Genomic DNA, 25,678 nt, shown 5'->3' with positions numbered 1-25,678 from the left:
AGAAAAGGCACAAAAATATTTACAATATACCGGATAAAAATTGCCTGCAGCTGATCAAATAATGGGCAGTATTGTGATTCTTAGAGAACAGGTTCATGGGTTGGGTATAAAAAACACAATGCAGGCTCATTGTTGCATTTGCCTGAGCTCTGATATCGACAAAGGAAAAAACATAAATCAGCTTGGACTTTGGATGATAAACATATAAACAGTGGACATGCTTTTCAGACAGCACATGAAAGACAAGTAGATTAAGTCTCTTAAACAACAACAAAAACAGCAAAAATACCAATTACAACATAGTGGTAATTAAAAACTTTCAGTAAAAATACAGTGCAAATGGGCATCCATTTTTTTTACCATTAATTTTCACAATTCTCCTCCAGGTCTCTTGAATAAATTCTTAATGCCTGGCTTTTCCAGAGGTTTGGTTACACTGTCTGACTTGTAAAAGTGATTTTACATTATGGACAATGAAATTATTTGACACCCTGTTTTTAGAGGTGTAAAATTTGGTTTAGAAAGGAGACAATCATGATGAACCAGAGGCTCAGAGACAGGGACATGGCTGGTCCCACTCCAGCCACCACAGAGAGACGCAGTACAGCATAGTTGAAGTCTGAGGCACCAGGATCTGTAGCCACAATGGTCAGTGTGACATCAGTACCAGAGGGAGTGTCTGAGGGAGCAGTGAGGGTTACTGTACCATTGGCCCTGCCCCTGTTACCAATGACCAATGAGCTGGGGAAAGTCATATTGTACAAACGGTTATTCCTGACTGTGATGCTGAAGCTGCCTCCTGATTGGCTGGTTTCAACAGTGAAAGGCAGGCTGAAAGTCGTTCCAGGTGTCCATGTTTCATTTGCCACAGCCTGGAAACATTCAGAGAGAATAAAAAGACAGTAGAGTTCTGTCATTTAAGTGGAAAAGTAGGGGTCACTTGTCATGCTTGGTAAGTTTAGGGAGGTGCTGAGCATTCAAAGCATTGTTATTACTACAAGGAGGTCAAAAACAGGTTCCTCTCCCTTTCTTTTCTCAAATGGAAACATTCAAATGTAAACAATGCCCTGAATATAGACAAGATGGATTTAAATGAGCTCACAGTTCCCCTATCAAGGTAATCCACACTAATGTAGTCTTTGAAAAGATCAGTCAAAATTCAGGGTGGGACACTAACGCCTCTCACAGGGTCTGTGCACTCACCGTGACCGACACGTTGGAGGTTCTGAGTTGTGTAGAGGAGTATCTCTGGAAGCTAATTTGGGAGGATCCAGTGGAGTTACTCTGACCTGTCACACGAATACCAAAGGAGCCACGTGGAGCAGTGCCAAAAGTCACCAGGTATTCCCCATTACCTAGTTCTTCAAGGCTCCCAACTATGGTTTCTGTACCCATCGTCTCAACAGCAGCCGCCTCTGTCAGCTTTACAGAGTCACCTCCAGTTACTGACAACACCACTGATATGTTCCCACCCGCAGCTGGAGGGAGGGAGAATAACAATTAGTTTAAGTGTCTATGAAGGAAGGGTGAGAAACAGAAAAAAGGTAAAACCTTAGCAAATGAACACTCAAACAATCTCTCTTTTGATGGATGAATGCCATCTTACTCGTTTGGGGCCTGCTGGCTAACACTGTATATCCTGGATGAGGTATGAGGAAAACCTCCACGACGTCAAAAGAGAAGTCAATCACACTCTGTCCTGGAAACAAATAATAAACAAGAGCTCAATGCCATATAAAACTGACAATAAGCATAAAGCAATGAGTGAAAAAGGATGATAAACCAATTAATCTGTTTCAATATGAATATTTTATGATCATTTTTGCTACGAAAAAAAAAAAACAATCAGAAATTTATACTTGTTTTACCAGTGACTTTCACGCTGTATGGTTGAGTGGAACTGACACTGATTTGCCACAGTCCTGTTGGATTCTGGTTGTTTGGTCTCACTGTCTGGAAATTCCCCACAGTCTGAATTGTTCCTAGGGTTCCATTTGCCTCAGTACTAGACTGGGACAGTCCTGTAATGGTTAGATAGTCAGATTTTCTATTCTAATTTGTGATTAATCAGAATATGTGGACTCAAGTCTTATTTGGCATTTGTTTGTTGTTGGGGTATAACCGGTTATTTCCTTCTAATGTAATCACACACAGTGCTCTGGAGGGTTTATTTACATAATTTAGATCTCCAGCATATCTACCTGAAGGGCTTGTGATAGTGAAAGCTGGTGAGATGCCCGTGATGTAGATAGTCAGGTTTGTAACCGACGAATCTACAAGAATGGAGAAGTTTTCTGCCTTTGCTGGGCTCCGTACAGCAAAAAATAGCTTGACCTGTTAGCACAGAGGAAAATCATTTTAACAGTTAGATTTGACACATGTAGATTTCTCAGAGAACACTCATTCTGACACTCTTTTCCTCCTTACTGAAAACTGTAACCAGTTTGGCATATACACACCCTTAAATGTTATTTGTCCTAAAGCACAACAGAATTTTGCATAATAATTAACCAGAGAACGACTTTCCTTCCTGTCAGTGAAAGTAGGAGTCATTTCACAAACAAAATCAGGTTGGTTAATATTAGGCAATGAGTGGTTTCAAGTGTTTCACTCCACTTCTCTGCAACAGGCCTCTATTGTCTCGTGGCAATCTATCATATTCATAGGCAAATAAATCTAGTTCACGCCCCTGTTGGTGCCAAAGTACTTCCTTCCTTCATGACTGTACATTGTATGTGTGCATCGTGACAAAAACACAACAATTAATCTGCTCTCTGTAATTGTTTTCAGTAGAGAACTTCCTAGAAGACCACATCTGTACACTGAAAAGGGCCTCTTTAACAGATTAATGAGGAAACTCGGAACAACTTCGATCCTTCCTAAGTGAAACCATGGTCACATGTCATTACCAGTGCTGAGCTGGAGGTGTCCTCAACGATGCTGGTGGCCTGAGACAACGTATCCTTGGTAACCTCAATGGCCTGCCCCCCTGAAGCGTCAGCAAGGTCCTGATAAATCTGGTTCAAGGGGTTGGACAGACGTCGTCGTGTAGAGCGAGCGTTGGTTAGCAGAAAATTCACCTGCACAGTGAGATGAAATACAACAGAAGAATGGAACTTGTGCAACCTTCAACAGTGTCTTCAAAACCCAGTCTTAATCATTTTACTTGCTCCTTTGTGAAAATGGCTACCATGCTTTAGTCTTGAAAGTAAGTTACATTGAGGCCACAAATGCCATGTGTGTCACAAAGAGCGAACTGGGTACAAATAAGGTTTCACAGCTACTCCGAGGAATCAGGCAAAGATGAGTTTGTGTTATATCATCACTCAAGTTCAAGATGATGCATTCTCAAAACATTTTATTCATTCTTTAAGCACAGAATAAAATCCACTCTTAGGAGTGTTTGTTGTTGTATGTGGATTATGAAATTTGACCACGACCAAATGCCAAGGAATTACAACATGATGTTGACCCTCCGAATGTGTTTGAATCGCCCTTCACAAATTGTACAGGTGTGAACAGGTACACGTATCAATTTTACACTTTTACAGTAATGCTCTACTGTTACCTAAGTTCTTTTGTTTTTTTAAGGAAAAATGTCACTTGATGACGCCTTCTTCCTACTGAAGATTTCGACATTGCGTAACTGTTCTTATGACTAAATAAATTTCAGGCTAGACACTGTTAAGCTGTCAGAAGTGTAAAACAAACTTATGTAACTTGCAGAGATGAAATTAACATGGTTTAAAGTAATACTAGATATTGTCTTCTGATAGATTATGTGGCTGGATTTGAGAGATTCCAGGTACTCGGATACTCACTGTTGATTTTGTGCTTTCAATTAGTGCCAAGACTGTGCTTCTCAGTTCAACATCTTTCGGTTCAGCATCGGTGAAAACAAATATTTCAGACCTGGGTGGGGCTCCTGCCAGCGCCAGCTGAGAGGTGCAAAGAGAGTTAAGATAAGAGATTAAATATTTGCTGGTGTTTAACAAATCAAAAGTAAATGCTAAAGGTCTGCTATGAGGAAGTGCATCCTCTCTGGTTTGACATCATTTTTGAATATCTGAAAACTTGTAGACTTAGTAGGGTAGCAGTCAATGAACACTACCCAAAGACCGGACAGGCTCATCTCAGCATTATCTGTTCCTCCTCCAGCAGGCGAAATTGCATTTATCTGTCTTTTAAACTCTTCAGCATCTGTGGTCCTTGTCAGCGGCCCAAAGTCTGAGACAGTGAGTGAGACAAAAAAGAAAGCATTTCACAACGGTATGCTGTAGATCTTTAGATTAATATGTACGTTTTTTCTTTTTTTGCATAATGTTCCAGGGATTATTTTGCATAATGTTCCAGGGATTATTCTGGAAATTTCTCACAAAAAATAAATGCTAATCTCTGTACTGACAACACTGATAAGGGAATCCTTGTTTTTTCCTTCTTTCTTTTTTTTTTTTTTTACACCCTCTCCCCCCCACCCCACCCCACCCCCCGCCCCAACTCTCAGTTTAAAGCTTCTTCATTTAAATGATTTGCTGCACAACTACTTTTAGAGAAATTTTAACAAGAAAATAAAGTGGTAATCTCTGTTGGGGAGTCACTTATCTGAGAATCCAAGTTTTTCATACTGTTTTTCTACAGTTTTTTTTTTTTTTTTTTTTTACGGTTATGCTCAGTTTATTATTTGAGTTATTGAAGCATTTAAACAAATGAACCCTTTAATTATTAGTCACTGTTAAATATCTCACCAGGGTCATTGAACGGGACCAGGATGTAGTCGGAGGGTTCATCGGTGGTGCCTTTTTTGCTGTCAATTATGAATGAGGTGATACGTCTCACTTCCACAATATCGTCTGCCATGCTCTCAGAGGTGTCAATCACGATACACAGGACGTTAAATGTCTGAGAGATACCCATCAGTCTGAGACAGAAGAAAGAAAGAAAGAAAGAAAGAAAGAAAGAAAGAAAGAAAGAAAGAAAGAAAGACACAAACAACAAACAAAGACAAAGCAACAATGAACAAGAAAATAGAAAAAAAAACCGCCTTATAAGCCTTCCCACTTTTGTTCCAAACCTCACCATCTATTTACAGTTTACATCTCCTCTGCTTTTCCGCTTGTCTATGACACACTGAGACATGTTGGTCTATTACCTCAGGAAGTCATTGTCGCCAGCTGAGACCCTTATGTCTTCTAGCAGGTCACTGGTGGCCGACACGGCCACACCTGCAGCCTGTCTGTGTAGGTCCCCATGTTCAGAGCTGATACCATCCTTATTGATACCTCCGGTGGGCTCAAATCTGCTGGTAAGGTCGAATGCTCCTCCATGGCTACACTTTCCTGTAGTCATCAACAGAAAGGAGTTAACATGGTAAACGATTTTGGGTTTCTTGCAAGACCAACGAAACAGTAATAATCTGTCAATACTGCTGTTATATGAACAATATAAGTAATATCACAGGCATATCAAAAAATAATATTTTACGTGTGAAACACAACAAAGCAGCAAAAATTAACATAAAAGGAAATATAATGATGGGATGTTAAGATAGACCATGACATCTTTTCTTTTTAGCTGTATAAGCTTATCACGTTGTTAATGGAAGACAAGTGTATACCATTAGGTTTGAATGGATTGAACTGGCTGGTGTATCCTGTGGTCAGCTTCCTCTCAGTGATGATACTTTCCAGGATATTTCCTGTGCAGTTATCATCAACACAGCTCCTACATGTCGGTGTATTCCTGTCTGGGGGGAGAGATTTTGGTTGTATTACACTTTCATGTGAACACACACACACACACGCACACACAGACAATGTGTGTCATACCGGCAATGTTATCAATTGGCACGTCTGGTCTGATAAGGCTGGTGAATGGAGACCGGTTTCCCAACTCTATCCAGTTACTGTGACTGTAGAAGTCCTGTGAAGACATTGTGCACTAATGTTAGTTACTAAAATAATCTGAACTATAAAACATTAAACATTAGAGTGATTTTTGATAATAAGTGTTCATTATTTGTTAGTCTTGTCAGCCAAGCCCCCAAAGTGTAACTCAGAGGTCTCTACAAAGATTCATCAGAAAGTTTTTCTTAGATGGTCTGATAGTTTGTGTGTTCCGTGTCACCTGTAAAGTATGCATCGTTTCTCCGAGTCTTTCTCTAGCTGTCTCAAAATTCTGTTGCTGAATATTAGCTTTGACAACGTCCACTCCCCTGGTGATAACATCGCGCCCCTCCAAAATACTCTCGTCGTCGACGTGGAATTCACTGACCCCGAAGCGTCGTGCATCAACCCATGCGTTTCTGTTGGCGACTTCACTGATGGCGCTTCGAAAGTTTCGCGCCGATTGTGGAGATGAGCACGCTGCTGCTAGGGACTCAGCAGTCAGTGGATTTGGCTGCAAAAAGTGAAACTGTGCACTCACTCGATCTATGAACACTTGTATTTGTCACATACTTCCGTGTACCACACTGAAATACTGCAGACCTGTTCAGTGCAGAATACACTGTATGAAACTTAGTGTTATTTGTTAATTATAGATTAATTGGACTAGAATGAATTATTATTCATAAACTGATCCAAGATCAAGGGTCTGTCTTGGTCAAACAAGTAACTTTATTAAATTAATTATTTAATTGTATTTATTTAATTTCCATTTATACTGAACGTCTTTGCAATAACATAAAACAGTAGAAGAAGTCAGTTTTTAAGCGCAGTTTATCAGATTATTAATTGTATCGTTTCTCATGAGTTGGTATACGAGGATATTGTCTGACTGTGACTGTGCGCAGGCGCAAATCTGCTACTGGTAAATTTACCGTCACGAAGTTCTGTCCCTGTTGTTCAGCGCGTGCCTTGCACACCTCAGCTGTCTTTTGTAGAATAGCTGACGCCGTGATTTCTTGGTGAGTCATTGAATTACGGGAGAGTATAAGGAAAGCGAGAGCTCCAGGTTGAACGAGGAGGAGGACAGCAGTGATGATGACCGGATTTGCGATCATCGTCACTTTCTTAGTGAAGTAAAAGAAATACTGACAAATCGAAAAGAACTTGCAAACCCTATCCTGCAAAATGAAAAACCAGTTGATTTATTAAAATGCGTTGTTGTGTAGCGTACGTTTTCGCTGGTCTATTTGAGAGAATGAAGCATAGTTAATGAACGCCACACTGGTTAAGTCCATCGGAGTTTGCAACAGCTTTTGTAATATGTACTTCATAGATTGAATTAACCAACATAGAGCGAGAACACTTTGTGAAAGTTATTTTTACTACAGACTCTGAGGTTGCGGTTATTTATGCAACTATTTTATGATATAATTTTACTTCTAAAAAGACTTTTTACAACATAATTTCATATGATAGACATATAGATGTCCTTGTGTTTACTATCATAGTTCTATGATACTTGATTACCCCCCCCCCCAAAAAAACCCCAAAACAACAAACAAAAAGATAAACAGGAACAATAACAACAAAAAACATTCTAACTCACAGTTAAAATTACATGTGTAACAATCAAAACATCAGAATCTACAGATCAGTCAGCATTAAAAAAAAAAAATCCTACCTTGTTTGTGATTTATAAGGTTTGCAGACCTTTAAGTGCTCTTAAATGTCCCATCTGTGTTACTGCTGCTTTTATAGAAGGGAAAAACAACCTCCATCTCCTCGGTAATTCATGAAATGCATGCACATGACAAGTTTGGCAGGTTGGCATATCGTAGGAACCGCAGTGGTAATGGAAATTTACATGTGGGCAACCTGTGATGAAGTTAGGCGCTTCACATTTTGAACTGATAGATTACTTCACTGCACCTCAGGTTGACCGCACCTCGGAAGTGATGATGAAAGACCAGTTTTTCTTTACAGACAAGATTGTGACCTATGACTCACCTCATTTTTTTTCCCGTGACCAACAGCATCATTTATATTGGAAACCCATTCATTTTTTTAACCAGTGGCGATGACTAGTTTAGTATTCGAGATATTAGCTTTAAAATATGTTGACAGCCCTTCTCTATTGCTCACAAGCACAATATGTATTTCATAGGAACGATAATTGGACCAACCACTGACGTTTTACTTGCTACAGTAGCTGAGCCCTCTTTAGGGTGTGTTAAGACTGCAAAAGTTTATCACTATAATGTTGTGACTAGCTTGTGGCCATCTTATCCATTAGGTGGGGCAATCAGGGTCTGCAGAAAAACCGTTACAAGCACTCGTGACCAGACATTAACAAAAAAAAATTGATAAATTGATAAATTCTTTGATAAATTCTTTTCTGAATGGATCGAAGAATATTTCTGCCAAAACAGACGCATTAGAAGAAATATGAATTTGCTTTTCAGCTATGCTCCTTAACTCTAATATTGGCCAATCAGATCCACTATCAGAACAATCTAGCATACGCGGAATGTTTAGATGGAGTCAAAGACAGCTTCATTGCGATTACAATCAAAGATTGTTAAGAATTTACCTTGGTTAGCCCATGACACAGGGAACACATAAATAACACAAGTAACCCAGAGTACAACACAAACTCAAAATAAAATAATAAAGGGCAGAAGTACTGTCCCTCTAAACGTAGAAACATTCAGCAGTCAGAGAGTGCAATATACACAGAGACATTAGAATGCCATAAAGGAACAAAATGCACAAAGTACATTCCTTATAAAGTGCACATCCCTGTCTGTTTTTATCCCCAGGGTGCTGCCTTAACTGTTCAGAGACCAGATAGCTTTAGGAAACATTCTCCTCCTGAATTATTTGGTCTTAATTCAGAATTGCCCAAACTTCGAGGTGTGACCTTTTATTGAGGACACAAAAGCTCTGAATTGAGTAGGGGAGTTGCTTGAGAAATTAGTTTGGGAGGGTTGAGCTGAGATACCCTGGCTTGTCACACAAATACCAAAAGAGCCACTTGGGACAGTGATAAAAGTCAACAGTGTAATGAATGCGACAGAAGACTTGGCCAAGCACAGAGCTCTTGGTACTTTAATAAATCAGTTCAAGAAATCCAAATCAGAGTCCTCAGCAATAATCAAAACACAAGCCAGGGTCAACATCGAATGGAGAGCAAACAGGAATCCATACAAACAATCCAAAATCACAAGACAAAGAGCCGGGTCAAAAAGACAGGCAAAGAGGTCAGAACACTGGAACAGAATAACAGATACAGTCATCAAAGAACCGTTCAGTAGAGCAAACTCAAGCTCATACCTCACAAGGAGATGCCTGTAACTGCAGTCCTTAAATGCCTCAGTGGTTATCAGGTGAATTTGCTGCAGGTGCGTTAAAACTCAGGAGACTCAGATCGTGGGCGTGGCTGAACAGAGGATTGGCTGGAAGCAGGTGTGACAGACAGGTATTTCCCATTACCCAGATCTTCCAGGCTCCGGTTAATGGCTTCTGTACCCATTGTTGTTATATCAACAATGCATCTATTCTGTGCTCTATTCCAAAAAATTAGGAACTGGAGATCGGGGTAATACGGCATGTGTTCTTTTACTGGTAGTCTGTCACTCATTTACAAAAAAACAGGGAGAAGTCACTTGTATCCCATGTTCCAGTGCGTCTGTGAATGGACAGAATAACTAATGCATTTCATAGTACGTTGCATTTTCCTCCCCATGAAATGAAATGTCCCCTTTTCTTTGTTTTGCTTTACATTAGGTTATGTACACTTTTCAAAGAACATCTCAGAAAAAAACCATGACAGTAATAAACTTCAACAGAATGACTTTCAGGAAAAAAAAAAAATCTAACAACAGGAGAGGTAACGGCTCATTCCCTTCCTTAACCATGGGAATTATTCTGCTCCACCTTATAGGTTAATTGCCAACCAGTTGTGACGGCTGTGTGTGATGGCTGCCCATATAGGCCACTGCATCAGTTTAGTTTCCACCTCATTTATCACATACACACAAATCTGCAATAGATAACATAAACTATCATTTGTCCACAACCTTTTATTTTCTTTCAGTTTCCCGGTTAAGTGCACAAACTTGGTTGCTGAAAGATTCTGTTACCCACCATTATTCATTGTTACCTGCCTAGTCATCTCTCCAGATTGGTCCGTCGTGGAAAGGGGTACGTGCGGAAACACGAGTTCTTTATTGGGTTCCCAGATGCAAGGAGGATCGTACCATCATTAACTATCTGAGGGGACCAGACATCCACCCGTGTTTCCTGAATGTTCTTAATATGTTGGTTTTGTTTTCTTTAATAAGATTATTGGTTAAATAACCGGTGTATGATTATGTAAATTTCATTTGAATGTATTAGTTTGATTATAACCTTAGATATTTGTTTATTGGCCATGCTCTGTTGTTAGTCACCCCCTCTGTCTGTTGTTTGGTGCGGGTCACCAAACTATATATATGTGTGGGAGCTCCCTGTGTTTAGCTGTCTTTGTCCCTGTCTCTTGGGCCTGTCTTTTGTCCCAATGTACCTGAGCATGGCTTATTCATTTTTTTCCCTTTGAGGCTTTCCTTTCTGCTGTTTGTAGACCTCCATCACTGGAGGCCAGAGCAGACTTTTTTTTTTGTTATGTAAGAATCATTTTGTTTTGACTTTTTGGTTTCACTTTCAATTTGCAAAGTTTAATTTCTTTTTTTCCCACAATGAACGGACGCATTGTGCAATAAACTGTAAAGATTCTGCGCTGCCACTCCTGTCTCTGTGCCCTTCTCTTGGCCCGCCCTTTACACCAGTAAGTCAGCAAAGGTGAGCATTGTTCTCTTGCAAAGGTAACAGCACTCCCTACTCGGAGCTGACACAGGAACAAGAGCAGTAGCTTGCTGTGCTTATCTACCGCAACCTGGAATGTTTTCTACTCTGCTGGGCCAGCAAAGTCAACATGTACAGTATGAGCTACTAAGAAGCCTTTGGCCAAGTGCAAGGCTGTTAGGGTGTGAGGGGGGATTTGTTTCTGACTGTCTTGCATCAGATACATTCTTTTGGCGTATAGCAACTAAGCAAGTGCAGACCCCTATCGGATTAATACTTCATCATGACGACTGTCTTGAGGCGCTTTTTCTAAAAAATTACAGCTATAAGCAAAGTGATTAAGTGATATTTTTTCCACATTCTACCCACCTCCTCTTTAAACGCTTTGGCATGTCTTATTAGAACAGCAGAGAGGCTTGAATCATCTTTTGAAGTCATTCACACGCCGGGCCAGTCTAACATCTCCAGGCATGTATGACTTGGCAACAATCCAGATGGTGTGTTTATTCAGCATGTCAAGCTGAAGTGAAAGTGAAAGTGAGTGAAATGCCTATGATGTGTGTTTCAAAGTGGCTGGCGCCGCTGCTCAACAAGAGCTCCGTTGTCTGGTGACAAATGATAATTTTCATGGTTAAATAGATCTATTTGACATCATATTGGCGCTAATTATTCTGCTTCCTGAAATATAAGAAACACCACAAATGCCACAGAGAGCATACAGAGTGCAAATCATGTTTCATTGCTTTTCCACGAAACCATGCCAAAGGCAAGTGTGTCCAATCAGCATTTCAGTACAACTTGTTTTGACCAACTGCCACGATGAGACATTCTAAAATTGGAAATAGAACTAGTACTATCTATTCGTAACCCTTTTGTTAGGAATCATAACATCATGGTGACTTTCTGAACACAGCTGAGCTACAGTTTTGCATAATTTACCCTTTCATAACTTTTTTTTTTTTTTTTTTTTTTTTACAAATTTTATCAGATGACTGAAGGACCTTGTTCTTTTGAGGAAAAAAGGGTTCTGACCTTTGTTGACCTCTACCTGATATAAATTAATTTCCAATATATTTGCATAACCACTGTTATTCCTAAGTGCATTTTGGGCTAGTCTGAAGGACTGATAAGCTGAATGGATATTTTATATTCCTAAGTGTAAAACTGGAAGCAAGGTTGTGTAAACTGCGGAAAATTGTGACCAATTAGGATTGATTTCCAACTCTGGGACCATGTATAGATAGTGTCTGATTTTGAAAACTACCATACAGAAAAAAAAAAAAAAAATTTGAAAAAACTAACCTCATTGCCTGATCTCTGTGACGGTATCATACCCTTAACCACACAGTTGTATAACAGTTGGCACAGTGTTATTAGTTTAGAATATTTTTTTATGCTGTGAACCAGGGTCAACATTCAGAGGGCATCTTACAGTGGGACATTAAAATACCTCAGGTCGCAAATAACACCGACACACAAACCTGAAAGTAAATTTCCCCATTCTTCCTTTGATGTAGGGACAATCTCACCACAAAACTAGCTTTCAGCACGGTCATCAGGGATAACCTCTAAAGTGTTTTGTAAATACTGACTCAGTGAGTCATAAAAGGAAGCACATATGTGGTTTAACTTTTTTTTTGGCAGGAATATGTAGTTCTATGACAAATGAATAAGTCAGCCTAGTTGAGTTTCAGTTCTGAAAGATAATTATCATGCTACACTGTCACGCCCTGCTCCTCTCATTTCCCTGTTCCTTTCGTTTTCCCCCTCTTAACTTTGGCTCCTTGTTTTTCTTTTTTTTTCTTTTTACAAATTACCTCCTCAGCCTTGGAAAAAAAATCAATCACATGGAACACTTGTTTCTGGCATGCATTTTTTTTTTCATTACAGAAAGGTGCAAATATACAGTACATCGCTCCTGCCAGTAAACCAGAGGATCATGTGTCCTAAGAACAGAAGCATACATTAATATATATATATATATATGTCACTACACTACTGACTGTATATCTAGCCTAACTGTCTGTCTCTCACTAGCCTGTCAATCAATATGTGTCAGTAGCCTTATATCTAGCCCAACTATCACTCACAAAATCACACTTTCAATTGCTATATGTCGCTATGTCTCTATCTCTCAGAATCTCTCTCCTTTCACAAAAGCCCTCAAAGTTGTATGGAAGCCCTAAGATGCCATCAGTTTACATTTGAACTCTTATTCTCTTGATAACGTGTTATGTGATTATCACGATATAACGAAACTTTATTTACTTGTGATAATGACATAATTAATTCGATATCTCAGGAAAATGATATATAATGATCAAGTCTGTGAGGTGGCCTGTCCAGTGCAGGATGGTGAGGTTGTCCTTGGGTATCTCTCTCTCCCTCAATGCAGCATAGCATGGTTCATCCATTTCCAAAAGTTTGAGGGAGAGAGCGCACCGACATGCACTTGCTCCTTCTCAAGGGACGGGCCACTTGACTATTATTGTGTTATCGTGGGAAAACAGTTGTTTTCTTGAGATCTTGAATGAATTAATTGTTATCTCAAGAAAAGTTCTGTTATTTCGTGATAAGGACATAAATAAGTCGAGATCTCGAGAAAACAAAGAAAAATAACACGTTATCATGGGAAAATGGAATCTAAATTAAATGTAGATTCATGGCATCTTAGGGCTTTCATAAGTTGGGATGTGTTTGCTTGACTTTTACAGATGTGTGATTAGGTTTGTTCCAGACACTGCCAATCAAACATAGGAGCAGCAGGTATGCCATCTGTCAAAACAGGGCTTCGAAACAGGGCTGAAATGCACCGAAGCTTCACTTAGCCATGGTCACATGACACAGGCGTTTTCAACCACATTTCAGAGCAGTGTTTCAAAATTTCTGGGCAGGGCTGGCCCAAGCCTTTATGGGGCCCTGAGCAGAATTTGATTTAGGGTCCCCCACCGCCTCGGTGCTGCCAATACTAGTGACTATTGTCAGTGCTTGATCTTTTGCACACCTACTGTAAATCTAACACACCCATTATCCGTTTTATTAGTTGTGTTGCTGTGTTGCCAATGCCAGCCTGGCATGTTTTTACCGTTCTATGCTTTTTAATTTTAAAAGGTAGCAAGCTCACAAGAGTGATCTGGTGTTAATTTGCACTTTAATATTCAAAGTGATACAGCACTAAGTGGCATAGGCCTACTGAACGTGGTGTACTGAACAGTAACAAAATAAATCAGTTGACATTGCATTTACTGTAAACAAGTTAACCTGTTTAATTGGTTTTGGTTGAAAGAATTTGCTGCATGCCAAACTGCAGAACATATGACGGAGTATTAGGGCCCCATAGAGGAAATAAAGTCATAACTGAGAAAAAAGTCATACTATTACGAGAATAAAGTCATAATATTTCGAGAAACGAGTTGTAATATTATGGGAATAAAGTCGTAATTTGACTAGAAAAATCATAATATTATGAGAATAAAATGGTGCAATTTTGAGAAAAAAACCCCAACATAATTTGTAGGAAAATATATTACAACCAACAAAATCGGTGACAGGACAGTCAATGGCAGCCTGACCCTGCTTCAGGCAACGGCTGTTTGTCTCAGGTGTCGTGCCATGCCACACAAAACAGGTCAACAGTCAGCAGGTAACTTTACTTAATAGTCTTACGATTAAACATTTTATGAATGCGGTTTTGCTTGTTGAGCAAACAGAGGTTTACAGTTTCTTTCCTCACATTAACGCAGGTGGCAGACTGCTCTTCTGACATTTCCACTCTAAAATAACATGCAGCCTAAAATTACAACTTTATTCTTGTAATATTATTAATCTTCTCGTAAATTTATGACTTTATTTGCGTAATATATTAAAACCTTATTCTCAAAATCTGATTTTTTTCCCCTCAATGTGGCCATAATACTCCGTCATAGGAACAACAATCAACAGCAATTAAAATCAAATAACTTAGATAAACAGAAGGATATGTCCTTTTTGCGACATTAGACCTACTTTCTTGTTGCTGAGGACTGTAACCTAACGTTAGTCTGACTGTGCTTGCTTCAAATGCAGTTAACATCCGTTACAGTGCACATGAGCATGAATGTGACACCAGCTCTGACAGAGGCAGGGAATCAATTAAACCAGTAGTACAAGCTCGCCAGGCCGTTAGCATAATATAGCGTTTTTGTATGATTACCTTTGATATAATATATCACAAAAAAAGAAAGAAAGAAAAAAAATATTCAAGCTCTCTTGTGGGACATTTCAACCGCGCTTAGGGGCCCTCTAGTGGCCATGGGGGCCCTAAGCAGCCGCTTAGTTTGCTTATGCATTGGGCTGGCTCTGCATCTGCGCTTCGGCAGCTCGACACAGCGTCGAAACATCAGTATAGAGGGTCCCATCCCTATCTTATAAACAACGTGACATACACATGGCTGACATTCATGGACTGCCTCTAAAAATTAAACTTATGTAATGTACATGTGAAGAATCTGTGTTTAAAATAGTAAAAGTTCTTCCTTGTCCTCTGACTGTTGGCTATATCTGCTGTATGTGAAACAGAGAACAACAACACGTCTTGAGATCATTTTGAATGATCTCTTTGTCAGGAGCCTGTTGCAAGACAAATTATATTTGCGGCAGTTACTGGAATACTCGCAATTAATTTTGCACTTTCAGCTGTCAATTATGTGCTTTGTAGCTCTTGTCTTTCGATTCATCATCAGCGAAAACAAACATTTCAGACCTGGGTTGGGCTCCTTCCAGTGCCAGGTGAGAAATGCAAAAAGAGTTGAGAGATTAAATATTTGTTGGTGTGAAATGAATCGAAAGTGAAGGCTGTCTCACATGAAACAATGTTCTGCTATGAGCAAGGATATCCTCTTTGGTGTGACAACCTGTTTGCATCTCTAATAACTCATTCACAAATACTTTCCAGTCTCTGAATGAAGTTAGCTTTCACAGGATTGTTAAAATGTTTCTATGAATGCAATTCAACAGATGCAGATTTAGGCTGCATTTGTGAATTTCCTTGATAAACCCTTAAACGCGAATACCTTCTTTTTGTATGTGTTCTAGTTACAAGTATTGACTGGCTAAAAGAGAGCTTTAAAGATTCCACTGTGGACACCCTGTCAGTGGCAACAGCAGCCTCAGTTCTCCCTTTACTGGACCTGTCCTCTGTCTTTGACATCATGAGTCATCAAATCCGCTTGTCCACTATCTCTCATGATGGCATCATGGGGCACTAAGATGGACTGAATCCTGTCTCTCGGTTAGATCCTACAGGGTGTTATGGAGAGGTGTGGTATCTAAATCACATCGGGCAACAAGTGAAGTGCTGCAAGGATTGGTTCTTGGACCACTCCTTTTCCCACTATACACTGCCTCATTAGGCTTAGTCATCCAGGTACGTGGCTTCTCCTACCATTTATATGCTAATTATACCCTGCTATACCTGTCCTCCCCTCCAGAAGACAGACACTACAGTTTCAGCATGAATTTCTGCATGCCTCACTGACATCGCAGCCTGGATGAAGGAATGCCACCTCCAGCTTGACCTATCGAAGACAGAATATCTTGTCAACCCGGCCAGCCCTTTGGTTCAACATAGCATCGCTGTTCAGCTTGGCTCATCATTCAGCTGGAATCATCATCATCATCATCATCATCATCATCATCCAGCTGGAAACTTAAGGATAATGATACTCAACTAGTTAGCCTTCAGTGATCAAATTATGGCAACTTCTAGGTCATGCAGATTCACTCTGCAAAACATCAAGAAAATCAAACCATTACCTTTCAGAAAATGCAGCCCAACTCCTTGTGCAGGAGCGGACCTGTCTGCACCTGTCTTATGGCAGACCCACCAGCATGCGCTGTTAAACCACTGCAGATGATCCAAATGCTTCAGTATGTCTGGCCTGAAGTCAAAGTCCCCTGTTAATTTCCCTCCTCCAGCTCTCAGTATCTGCCCACATCAAGTTTATGTCCCTGATACTTCCATTCAGAGTTGCCAGTGGAACTGTGCCTACCTATATCAGCCTAGCCATTAGGACTTATGTTTAATCCTGCTCACTACAGTCCATAAGGAAATGGCATGCGGTGATTCCACTGTCATGTGGCAGAAAGTCACAAGGTGGTCTCTTTTCATGTGTTGTTCCTCAAAGGAGTAATGGATATGAATACACTTTCACAGCTGAAAATGTGTCACTAACCCTCTGCAGAAGAAAGAGCATTATTTCAGAGAGTAGAAATATTCCTCGTTGTCTGTGGCATGTAAAAAATGTTAAACTAATATAATATCCACTCCATAATTATGACTTTGTGTGCTGTTTTTAACCCTTGTAATAACCATTGTGTTTTGTAATTGATGACATATGTAGTCTGAACCCTAGACGCTCCATACTCACCTTACCTTCCTCATAACCCCTCCACAGACAGCACTGAGGATTATTAATTAGTAACAGCAGTATACCCACTGTGTATGTTCAGATTGATATGGTGTTCCATATCTGCAATACAGGACTTTTACCAGTAGAGGGCATGTTAGGATTTTTTTTAGCAATTATTCCTATGACTCATTTTTTTTTTACTTGTTCTTGGCTCACAATCTACAAATCTCAAACAGTTGTCTATGATGTAACTGTGAAATAGGATCTGGTTTCTGACCTTTGATACCATCCCTTGTTGGTCCAACCTATCAGCGCTTATCTTTGCTAGACTTCAAATTATTGCATCACTGGACTCATTACCAGTCCATCAGTTACACCTGTTCCTTGTTTGCTGTCTGTGCCATGAAAACAACAGCTCTTAGTGTGAAGTCGCTATACCACCGTCGGCCGGTTTACGACACTTCGGCGTTCCTACTGGTGGTGCGAATGCAAACAGAAAAAAAGCCCTTGAAAGTATGTGGTTCTAGGGGGAGCTCACCAGTGGGGAGGTCCTCTCACTGAGTCCCCAGAACTGTTCAGTCCGAAAACGCCTTATATATGCCCTTGCGTTTCAATGAGTTCTTTGTGAAGTCTCATATTTCCTTGTGTTATTGAGCTGTTCTGGTTAGTGTACAGTGTCTCCCAATCCATTCACTCATATGTATACCATGGGATATGTATGCTGTGACTTTATGTGGCTATGATGGCATTCTGAGGTGACTGATTAATTGGGATGACTACAGTACGTTGAGGTTTTTGTATATTGGTGGAATGTTTGTTCACCTTTTTTGTTTGCTTTCATTGCTCCTGTTGCGTTAGGTCTGGGCATTCCTGTAAAATAAGCCTTTCCTACATTTGACATTTTTAAGGTGAAATTTTAAATCGATGTGTTATTGTTTCTTTGAATTTTTTTTATCACCCTGCATATGTTTGGAATTTTGGCATTGATATTAAAAAAAAATCTGAAATTGTCATACTCTAATAATAAAATGTTGCAGACTGTACTACTTTCTGAGTGCTTTGTGGCCACTGATGTACCAGACCTAGGTAATTGTTGTATTGGGGTTCCAATTTCATAACTGAGCGTGGTGCATTACTTACTAAATCTGCTACAGAATATTTAGACAAAATGCAGCATCAATTAAATACATCTAAAGCTGATCAACTGCGATGGACTGGCAAGCTGTCCAGGGTGTTTCCCCGCCTTTCGCCCCAATGACCGCTGGGATAGGCTCCAGCACCTCCTGTGACCCTAATTAGGATAAGTGACTCAAACAATGAATGAGTGAATGAATGAATGAATTAACGAAGTTCATCAAGTAATAGAGTGTTGTGCTTTTTGAAGAAGGTCTCAGGGTTTGGATATATAGAAACACAAGGCAGTCTCATATTTGCTTTTGCTTCAGCTCTAATATGGAGGAATGAAATGCTGAAGCCAGCTTGGATTTTCGCTCAGCAAGCAAACAGTTAATATGCCCATGTGGTTTCTGAAACAACAAAAAAGGACGATTGCAACTTGGCAGTGATTACATTTACGTTTATTCATTTAGCAGATACTTCTATACAAATTGACATACAAATTGAGACAATATACAACCCCAAGCATGTAGTTGTTAAGGAGCTGGCTGTGGTGTAAGTGCCATGGCTAAGTTCAGTAACTGATGAGATACAAATACTACAACAGTTGAAGGTAGAAAGAGTGAATTACACAGACAGCATGTGGGCCATACATTTAAACATTTCAGAAAAATACAGCGAAAGTGATCATTTAAAAAAAAAATTACTTTGGTAAATACCAAAAGTGGCATTAGAGCCACTCATTTAAACAGTTCCCCTCCAGGTCTCTTGTATATGTTCTGAATGCTGGGCTTTTCCAAACAGTTGGTTACACTGTCTGACTTGTAAAAGTAACGCTACAGTATGGATGATGAAAATGCTCTGCATTCCCCTTTTAAAATGATAAAAACTGGTTTAGAGAGAGGATCATCATGACAAACCAGAGGCTCAGAGACAGGGACATGGCTGGTCCCACTCCAGCCACCACAGAGAGACGCAACACAACATAGTTGGAGTCTGAGTCACCGGGAGCTGCAGCCTCAATGGTCAGTGTGACGTCGGTGCCAGAGGGAGTGTCTGAGGGAGCAGTGAGGGTTACTGTACCATTGGCCCTGCCCCCGTTACCAATGACCAACGAACTGGGGAAAGTCATATTGTACAATCGGTCATTCCTGACTGTGATGCTGAAGCTGCCCCCTGATTGGCTGGTTTCAACCGTGAAGGGCAGGCTGAAAGTCGTTCCAGGTGTCCATGTTCCATTTGCCACAGCCTGGAAACATTCAGAGCGAATAAAAAGACAGCACTGTTGTGTCAGTAAAGTGGAAAAGTAGGGGTCATCAGTCATGCTTTGAAACTCTGGGGAAGTGCTGAGCATTCAAAGCATTGTTACTAACATTAAGCACTCTAAAAAAGGCTCATCTCCCTTTCTTTTCTCAAATGTAAACAATGACCTTTATTTGGACTGGAGGGGCATAAACAAGCTTACAGTTCCTCTCTCAAGGCAATTCATACTGATACCGCCTTTGAAACAATCAGTGAAAATTCAGGATGGAATGCTAATGTTTGTCACATGGTCCGTGCACTCACCGAGACTGACACGCCGGAGGTTCTTAGTTGGGTAGAGGAGTATCTCTGGAAGCTAATTTGGGAGGATTGAATGGAGCTATACTGCCCAGTCACATGAATACCAAAAGAGCCACGTGGTACAGTGTTAAAGGTCGCCAGGTATTGTCCATTGCCCTGATCTTCCAGGCTTCCGTTAACTGTTTCTGTGCCCATTGTCTCAACAACAGCTACTTCTGTCAACTTCAAGGAGTCACCTCCTGTTACTGACAGCAGCAATGTTACATTCCCACCTATGAGTAAAGGGATGGAAAATGACATTCATTAAAGCATCTGTGACTGGAGGGTGAGAGAGAGACTAAGTAAAATTTTAAGAAATGATCACTCAAAAGAATCACTCTTTTGATGGATAAATGCTGTCTTACTGGTTTGGGGCCTGCTGTCTAACGCTGTGTATCCTGGAACAGGGTCCTGGACGACCTCCACAATGTCAAAAAGGAAGTCAGTCACGCTCTGTCCTGGGAGCAAATGATAAACAAGAGTTCAAACACTGACAACAAGTATACAACAATAAGTAAAAACAATGATAAAGCATTCATCTATTTTAAAAATATGTTTTATGACTCTTTTGTTTTGCTAGTAAAAAACAAACTGTAGATTTATATTTCTTTTACCGGTGACTTTCACCGTGAATGGTTGAGTGGAATTAACACTGATTTGCCACAGTCCTGTTCCATTCTTGCTGTGTGGTCTTATTGTATGGAAATTCCCTGAAGTCTGAATCATTCCCAGAGTTCCGTTTGACTCAGTACTATACTGGGACATTCCTGTAGGGGTTAGATGATAAAGTACAACCTCGTCATTTAAGATTCATCAGAATATGTGGACCCAAGACTTTCAGCATATTCAGCATTTTTACCTGAAGGGCTTGTAATAGTGAAATTTGATGAAAAGCCAGTGATGTAGATAGTAAGATTTGTAACAGAGGAGTCTACGAGGAAGGAGAAATCTTCTGCAGCTGATTGGTTCCGCACCGCAAAAAACAGCATGACCTGGTACCACAGAGAAAAATTATTCCAACAATTAGATCTGACACAAATAGATTTCTCAGTACCTTTCTCCCTGCTATAACTAGTTTGGCAAATACAATCTTTTAAATGCCATTTCTCCTAAAGCCAGAAGGAATTTAACATAATTATGATTTTGCCTCCAGTTAGCGTAACTATGAGTCATATCTCCAACCAAAGTAGTTTGGTTACAATTAACAAATGTGTGCTTCACACAGTTTCACTCCACCCCTCAGTGATAGGCCTGCATTTTCTGGTGGCAAACAATCGTATTTATGGGTAAATAGATTTATTTTAGGCTGTTTTGGTACTGAAGTATGTCCTTTTTTGGCCTGTATCCCTCTCCTCAGCAACAAAGAAATGAATAATAAGTTTGTTTCTTGAAATCCCTCCTAGTACATAATGTTCAGTAAAACCATACTCATGTACTGAGGGGCCTCAATGCACCTGTTTGAAAAATGAATGACAAAACTCTGAACAACTGATACCCTCCTAAAGAGAAACTATGGTCTCATGTCATTACCAGTTCTGAACTGACGGTGTCCTCAATGATGCTGGAGGCCTGAGGTAGCATACCCTTGGAAACCTCAATGGCCTGCCCGCCTGAAGCTTCAGCAAGTTCCTGATAAAGCTGATTTGATGGGTTGGACACATGGCTTTGTGCAGAGAGAGCATTAGTTAGAAGAAAATTCACCTACATGATGAGAGATGAAGATGAATGTAATTCATGAACATTGAACAGTGTATCTGACATGCAGTCCAAATCATTTTGAATACTTACTTTTTTCTGTACTACCGAATATGCTTATACTATTGAAAACAAGCTATACCCGGGCCACAACCCACCACGAATACCACTGAGGGAGAAGAAGCCTCACCCTCTTCCTGCTGTTGTTATGAAAGTTCGTTGTTTTATGAATATCCACGCAGTAGGTTCGGAAACAGATTGATGTGGTTAAGACATGGTTTAAATTTTTTGTGGGAGGAATATGTAGTTTAACCTGTCTTGTATCTTAACACTATGATAAATTAATAAGCCAGCCAAGTGTAGTTTCAAATCAGAAAGAAAATTATTATATTTCATTATATTATATGATTATAATATGTATAAAATGTATACGATTATATACATTATATCTGTAGAGGCAGCTGTCGTGGGTTGCTTTTGAACAAGCTCATGCAATGTATCTTCAATGCATCTGAATTTAAATATTACTAGTTTGCTGTTATGGTCTGACTGTGTGGTTGTATTTGAGAGACACCATGGGAAATGGAGCACATAACACACATATAACACAACTGCAGATCATTTTGAATGAACTATTTGTAAGGACCCTGTTGTGAGACAAACCATGGTTCAGGCAGTTACTTAGATACTCACTGTTGATTTTGTGCTTTCAATTAGTGCCAACACTGTGCTTTTCAGCTCAACATCCTCTGGTTCAGCATCAGTGAAAACAAACATTTCAGATCTGTGTGGGGCTCCTGTCAGTGCCAGCTGAGAGGTTCAAAGAGAGTAAAGATAAGAGATTTAATATTTGTGAGAAGAATCAAAACTAAATGCAGAGCTGGAAAGTTCTGCTTTGAGGAAGGGCATCCTCTTTGGTTTGACATATTTATGTCTCTGAGTAATCATACACTTAATTGTTTAGTTGTAAAAGAATTATACCCAAAGACCCGACAGGCATTTCTTAGCAGTAGCTGTTGCTTCTCCGGAAGCAGAAATCGCATTTAGAAGTCTTTTGAATTCTTCAGCGTCTGTGGTCTTTGTCAGTGGCCCAAAGTCTGAGATAATCAATAGGAAATAAACAAAGTGTTTCACCAAATTGTGTAGTCGGTCTTTAGATTAATTTCATGTGTTTTCTTTTTTTTTTTTTTTTGCATAAGTTTCCAAAAAACCCTCTGGAATATTTTTACACGAAAAGTCCTAGAAAATAGAATGACAATCTTTATTGATGATTCACTTACATGCAAGTTCAAACAAATAGTTCATACATTTTTGTGCAGGTTTTTCTTCTGCTATGTTCCTCCCTCACTTTCATTTTAAAACTTCTTTACTTCATTTAAATTATACACTGCTGCTATTAGAGAACTGAAAGTTGTAATTTTTAATCACAGTGACAATGTCTCACCAAGGTCATTAAATGTAACCAGGATGTATTCAGAGGGTTCATCTGCGGTGCCTTTCTTGCCGTCAATGATCAATGAGATGATGCGTTTCACCTCAGCAATATCATCGGCCATACTCTTGGAGGTGTCAATCACGACACACAGGACACTAAATGTCTGAGAGATACCCATCAATCTGAGACAGCGGAGAGAAAGAAAGAAAGAAAGAAAGAAAGAAAGAAAGAAAGAAAGAAAGAAAGAAAGAAAGAAAAGACGCAAAGAAAAATAGAAAACTTATTCTGAAGCAACAGTGTATCGATATCTCGCTTCTGGCACCCCTTTTATTTCTCGCTGTGTCCTTCACAGTCTACATGTCCTCTGCTTTCTGTTTTCTCTTTTACACATTTGTCTATTACCTGAGGAAGTTGTTGATCCCGACTGAGGCCCCAATGTCTTCTAACAGTTCTTTGGTGGCGGCAATGGCCATGTTTGCAGCCTGGAGGTGTAGGTGGCCATGGTCAGAGCCGAAGCTGTCTTTATTGATCCCTCCAACGGGCTCAGTTTCTTTGGTCTTATCAAGTGATCCTCCGTGGCTACACTTTCCTGTAGTCATCAAAATGAATCAACCTGGTAAAATATTTGGGGTTTCTTGAAAGAAGCTAAAATGTCTTTAACCAGGGCTGATATATGGCTGATGGAAGAAGTATAAAAGGCTAATCACAAAAGTTATTTTCTGAAATAAAACACAGTATTTAAAATTAACATTGAAGGAAATATAACAACTGGATATTGTGACTGGCCAATACATTTTTCTTTATCTGTATCTCTTCATGTTGTCCTTAATGGAGGATGTTAATAAACAACTACATGTTTTTCTTTCTGGTCTTGGCTACCTCCAGTGTGAGGATTCAGTAAGCAATTGTATACCATAAGGTTTGATTGTATCGGTGGCGCTGAAGTATCCTGACGTTAGCTTCTTCTCAGTAATGATGCTTTCCAGTATATTTCCGGTACAGTTATCATCAACACAGCTCCTACAAGTTGGGGTACTCTTGTCTGGGGGAGAAATTATAAATGCATTACATTTCAATATGTACAAATACCCCCCCCCCCCCCCCCCCTTACATTTTGTACTGCACAACACAGACCATACAACCTGTAGTGTGTCGTACCGGCAATGTTGTTAATTGGGAGGTCTGGTTTGATCAAGTTTCTGTATGGAGACTGGTTTCCCAGCTCTATCCAGTTACTGTGACTGTAGAAGTCCTGTGAAGTCAGTGTGCCGTAATGTTATTTAATGTAAAGGCTAAAAAAGACTAACTATAACACTGAAATATTACAGTGATCTCTAGTTTAGATAACTGAGCCCAAGGTTTTATGTGTTTCCTAAGAAATCTTTGAATGAAATGATATTTTGTAAGTACGTATTTCTTCACTTTTTTTGGTCAGTTTCACCTGTAAAGGATGTAGTATCTCTCCAAGTGTTTCCCTGGCTGTCTCAAAATTCTTTTGCTGAATATTCGCTTTGACAGTGCTCACTCCCTGCGTGATGATATCGCGTCCCTGCAAAAAACTCTCGTCGTCGAAGTGATATTCTGTGTTAAAAAAGTGTCGAATATCAACATCTCTGTTTTCGTCTTTGATATCATCGATGACGCTTTGGAATTTTCTTGCTGCTTGTGGATATGAGCATGCCGCTGCTAGCGATTTAACGGTCAGTGGATTTGGCTGTTAAAAAAAGAAAAAAAAAAGTTCTCTCTGAATCTTTGACCACCTGTATTTATTACATATTCATACTGTTGTGTACGAAAAGAAAAACGCCGAAAAGCAATCCATTGTGCAGAACCGCTGGATGAAGTGTTTTAAATTAAATTCTTCCAAGAACAAAGGGTCAGTTTCGGTGAAACATTAAGTGATCTCACTTGTCGAAAGCTAATTTGCTTATTTCTTACTTTATTTATTTTTAGATGCAAAGTACCTAATGCACTTCACTTGCAACTCACTCACTCAATAATTCATTTATGACTCACCAAGTGTAACTGGCTAACTCTTGAATTTTTTTGGAATTCCAACACAAAATACATAAATTTAGGATGAACCTGCACTCACAGATATTGGTGGTCAGCCAACCTACCAGCACGAAGTTCTGTCCCAGTTGCTCAGCACGTGCCTTACACACCTCTGCAGTCGCTTGGAGAATAGCTGACTTTGTGATTTCCTGATGTGACATTGAACTGAAGTCAAGGACAATCTTGAAAGCCAGGGCTCCAGATTGAACAAGGAGAAGTACAGCAGTGATGATCAAAGGATTGGCGGTCATTGTTACTTCCTGTGACAGGTAGAATATTGGCAAATTGAAAACGACCTTTTCTTTAAAAATCGAGTAACCGGATGATTTATAGAAGTAGGCTGATTTGTGTGCATTATTGCAGTGCAGTTTACGAAAGTTATTGAACGTCATACTGTTTTAGGCCATTACTGACTGCTGTTTTGTGATGAAGAGGGAAATTGAATTTCATGTTTCATTTGCTGTAATATCTTTTTGAGTTACTGAACTATCTCGAGATAGTGTCCTCATCAATGTCAACAATGCACCAATACAACAGTGAAGTGCATAGCGTCTTCCGACCAACGCACTCTTCGCCCTCTGCATCTGTATATTGTGACTTTTCGTGGCTATATCTTTATTCTGAGATGCTTATTTAGTATCGATGACTAAAATATGTTG

At 39.7% G+C, this 25,678-nt stretch overlaps 2 protein-coding genes across 2 annotated transcripts; both read right to left on the bottom strand.

Moving 5' to 3' along the window:
- Nucleotides 1–497: 497 nt before the first annotated feature.
- On the bottom strand, nt 498–7,000 carry LOC115823766 (von Willebrand factor A domain-containing protein 7-like). Its single transcript, XM_030787794.1, has 14 exons — nt 6,818–7,000; nt 6,124–6,396; nt 5,826–5,919; nt 5,615–5,743; nt 5,150–5,336; nt 4,746–4,918; nt 4,112–4,227; nt 3,822–3,938; nt 2,910–3,080; nt 2,202–2,334; nt 1,869–2,021; nt 1,607–1,699; nt 1,204–1,478; nt 498–872 (listed from the first exon to the last, which is right to left on the bottom strand). Exons 1-14 carry the CDS (start codon nt 6,998–7,000, stop codon nt 498–500), a joined length of 2,472 nt encoding a protein of 823 aa, XP_030643654.1.
- A 4,389-nt stretch (nt 7,001–11,389) lies between these two features.
- On the bottom strand, nt 11,390–25,270 carry LOC115823765 (von Willebrand factor A domain-containing protein 7-like). The gene is made up of 15 exons (XM_030787793.1): nt 25,085–25,270; nt 24,406–24,678; nt 24,123–24,216; nt 23,878–24,006; nt 23,367–23,553; nt 22,974–23,146; nt 22,511–22,626; nt 22,223–22,339; nt 21,365–21,535; nt 20,694–20,826; nt 20,449–20,601; nt 20,200–20,292; nt 19,799–20,067; nt 19,153–19,481; nt 11,390–11,405 (listed from the first exon to the last, which is right to left on the bottom strand). Exons 1-15 carry the CDS (start codon nt 25,268–25,270, stop codon nt 11,390–11,392), a joined length of 2,439 nt encoding a protein of 812 aa, XP_030643653.1.
- Between the last annotated feature and the right edge of the window lie 408 nt (nt 25,271–25,678).

The sequence above is a fragment of the Chanos chanos genome, chromosome 11, assembly GCF_902362185.1.
Source record: "Chanos chanos chromosome 11, fChaCha1.1, whole genome shotgun sequence".
Lineage (NCBI taxonomy): Eukaryota > Metazoa > Chordata > Actinopteri > Gonorynchiformes > Chanidae > Chanos > Chanos chanos.
Note: the sequence above shows the minus strand (reverse complement) of the source record. Positions and strands in the feature narration are given on the sequence as shown.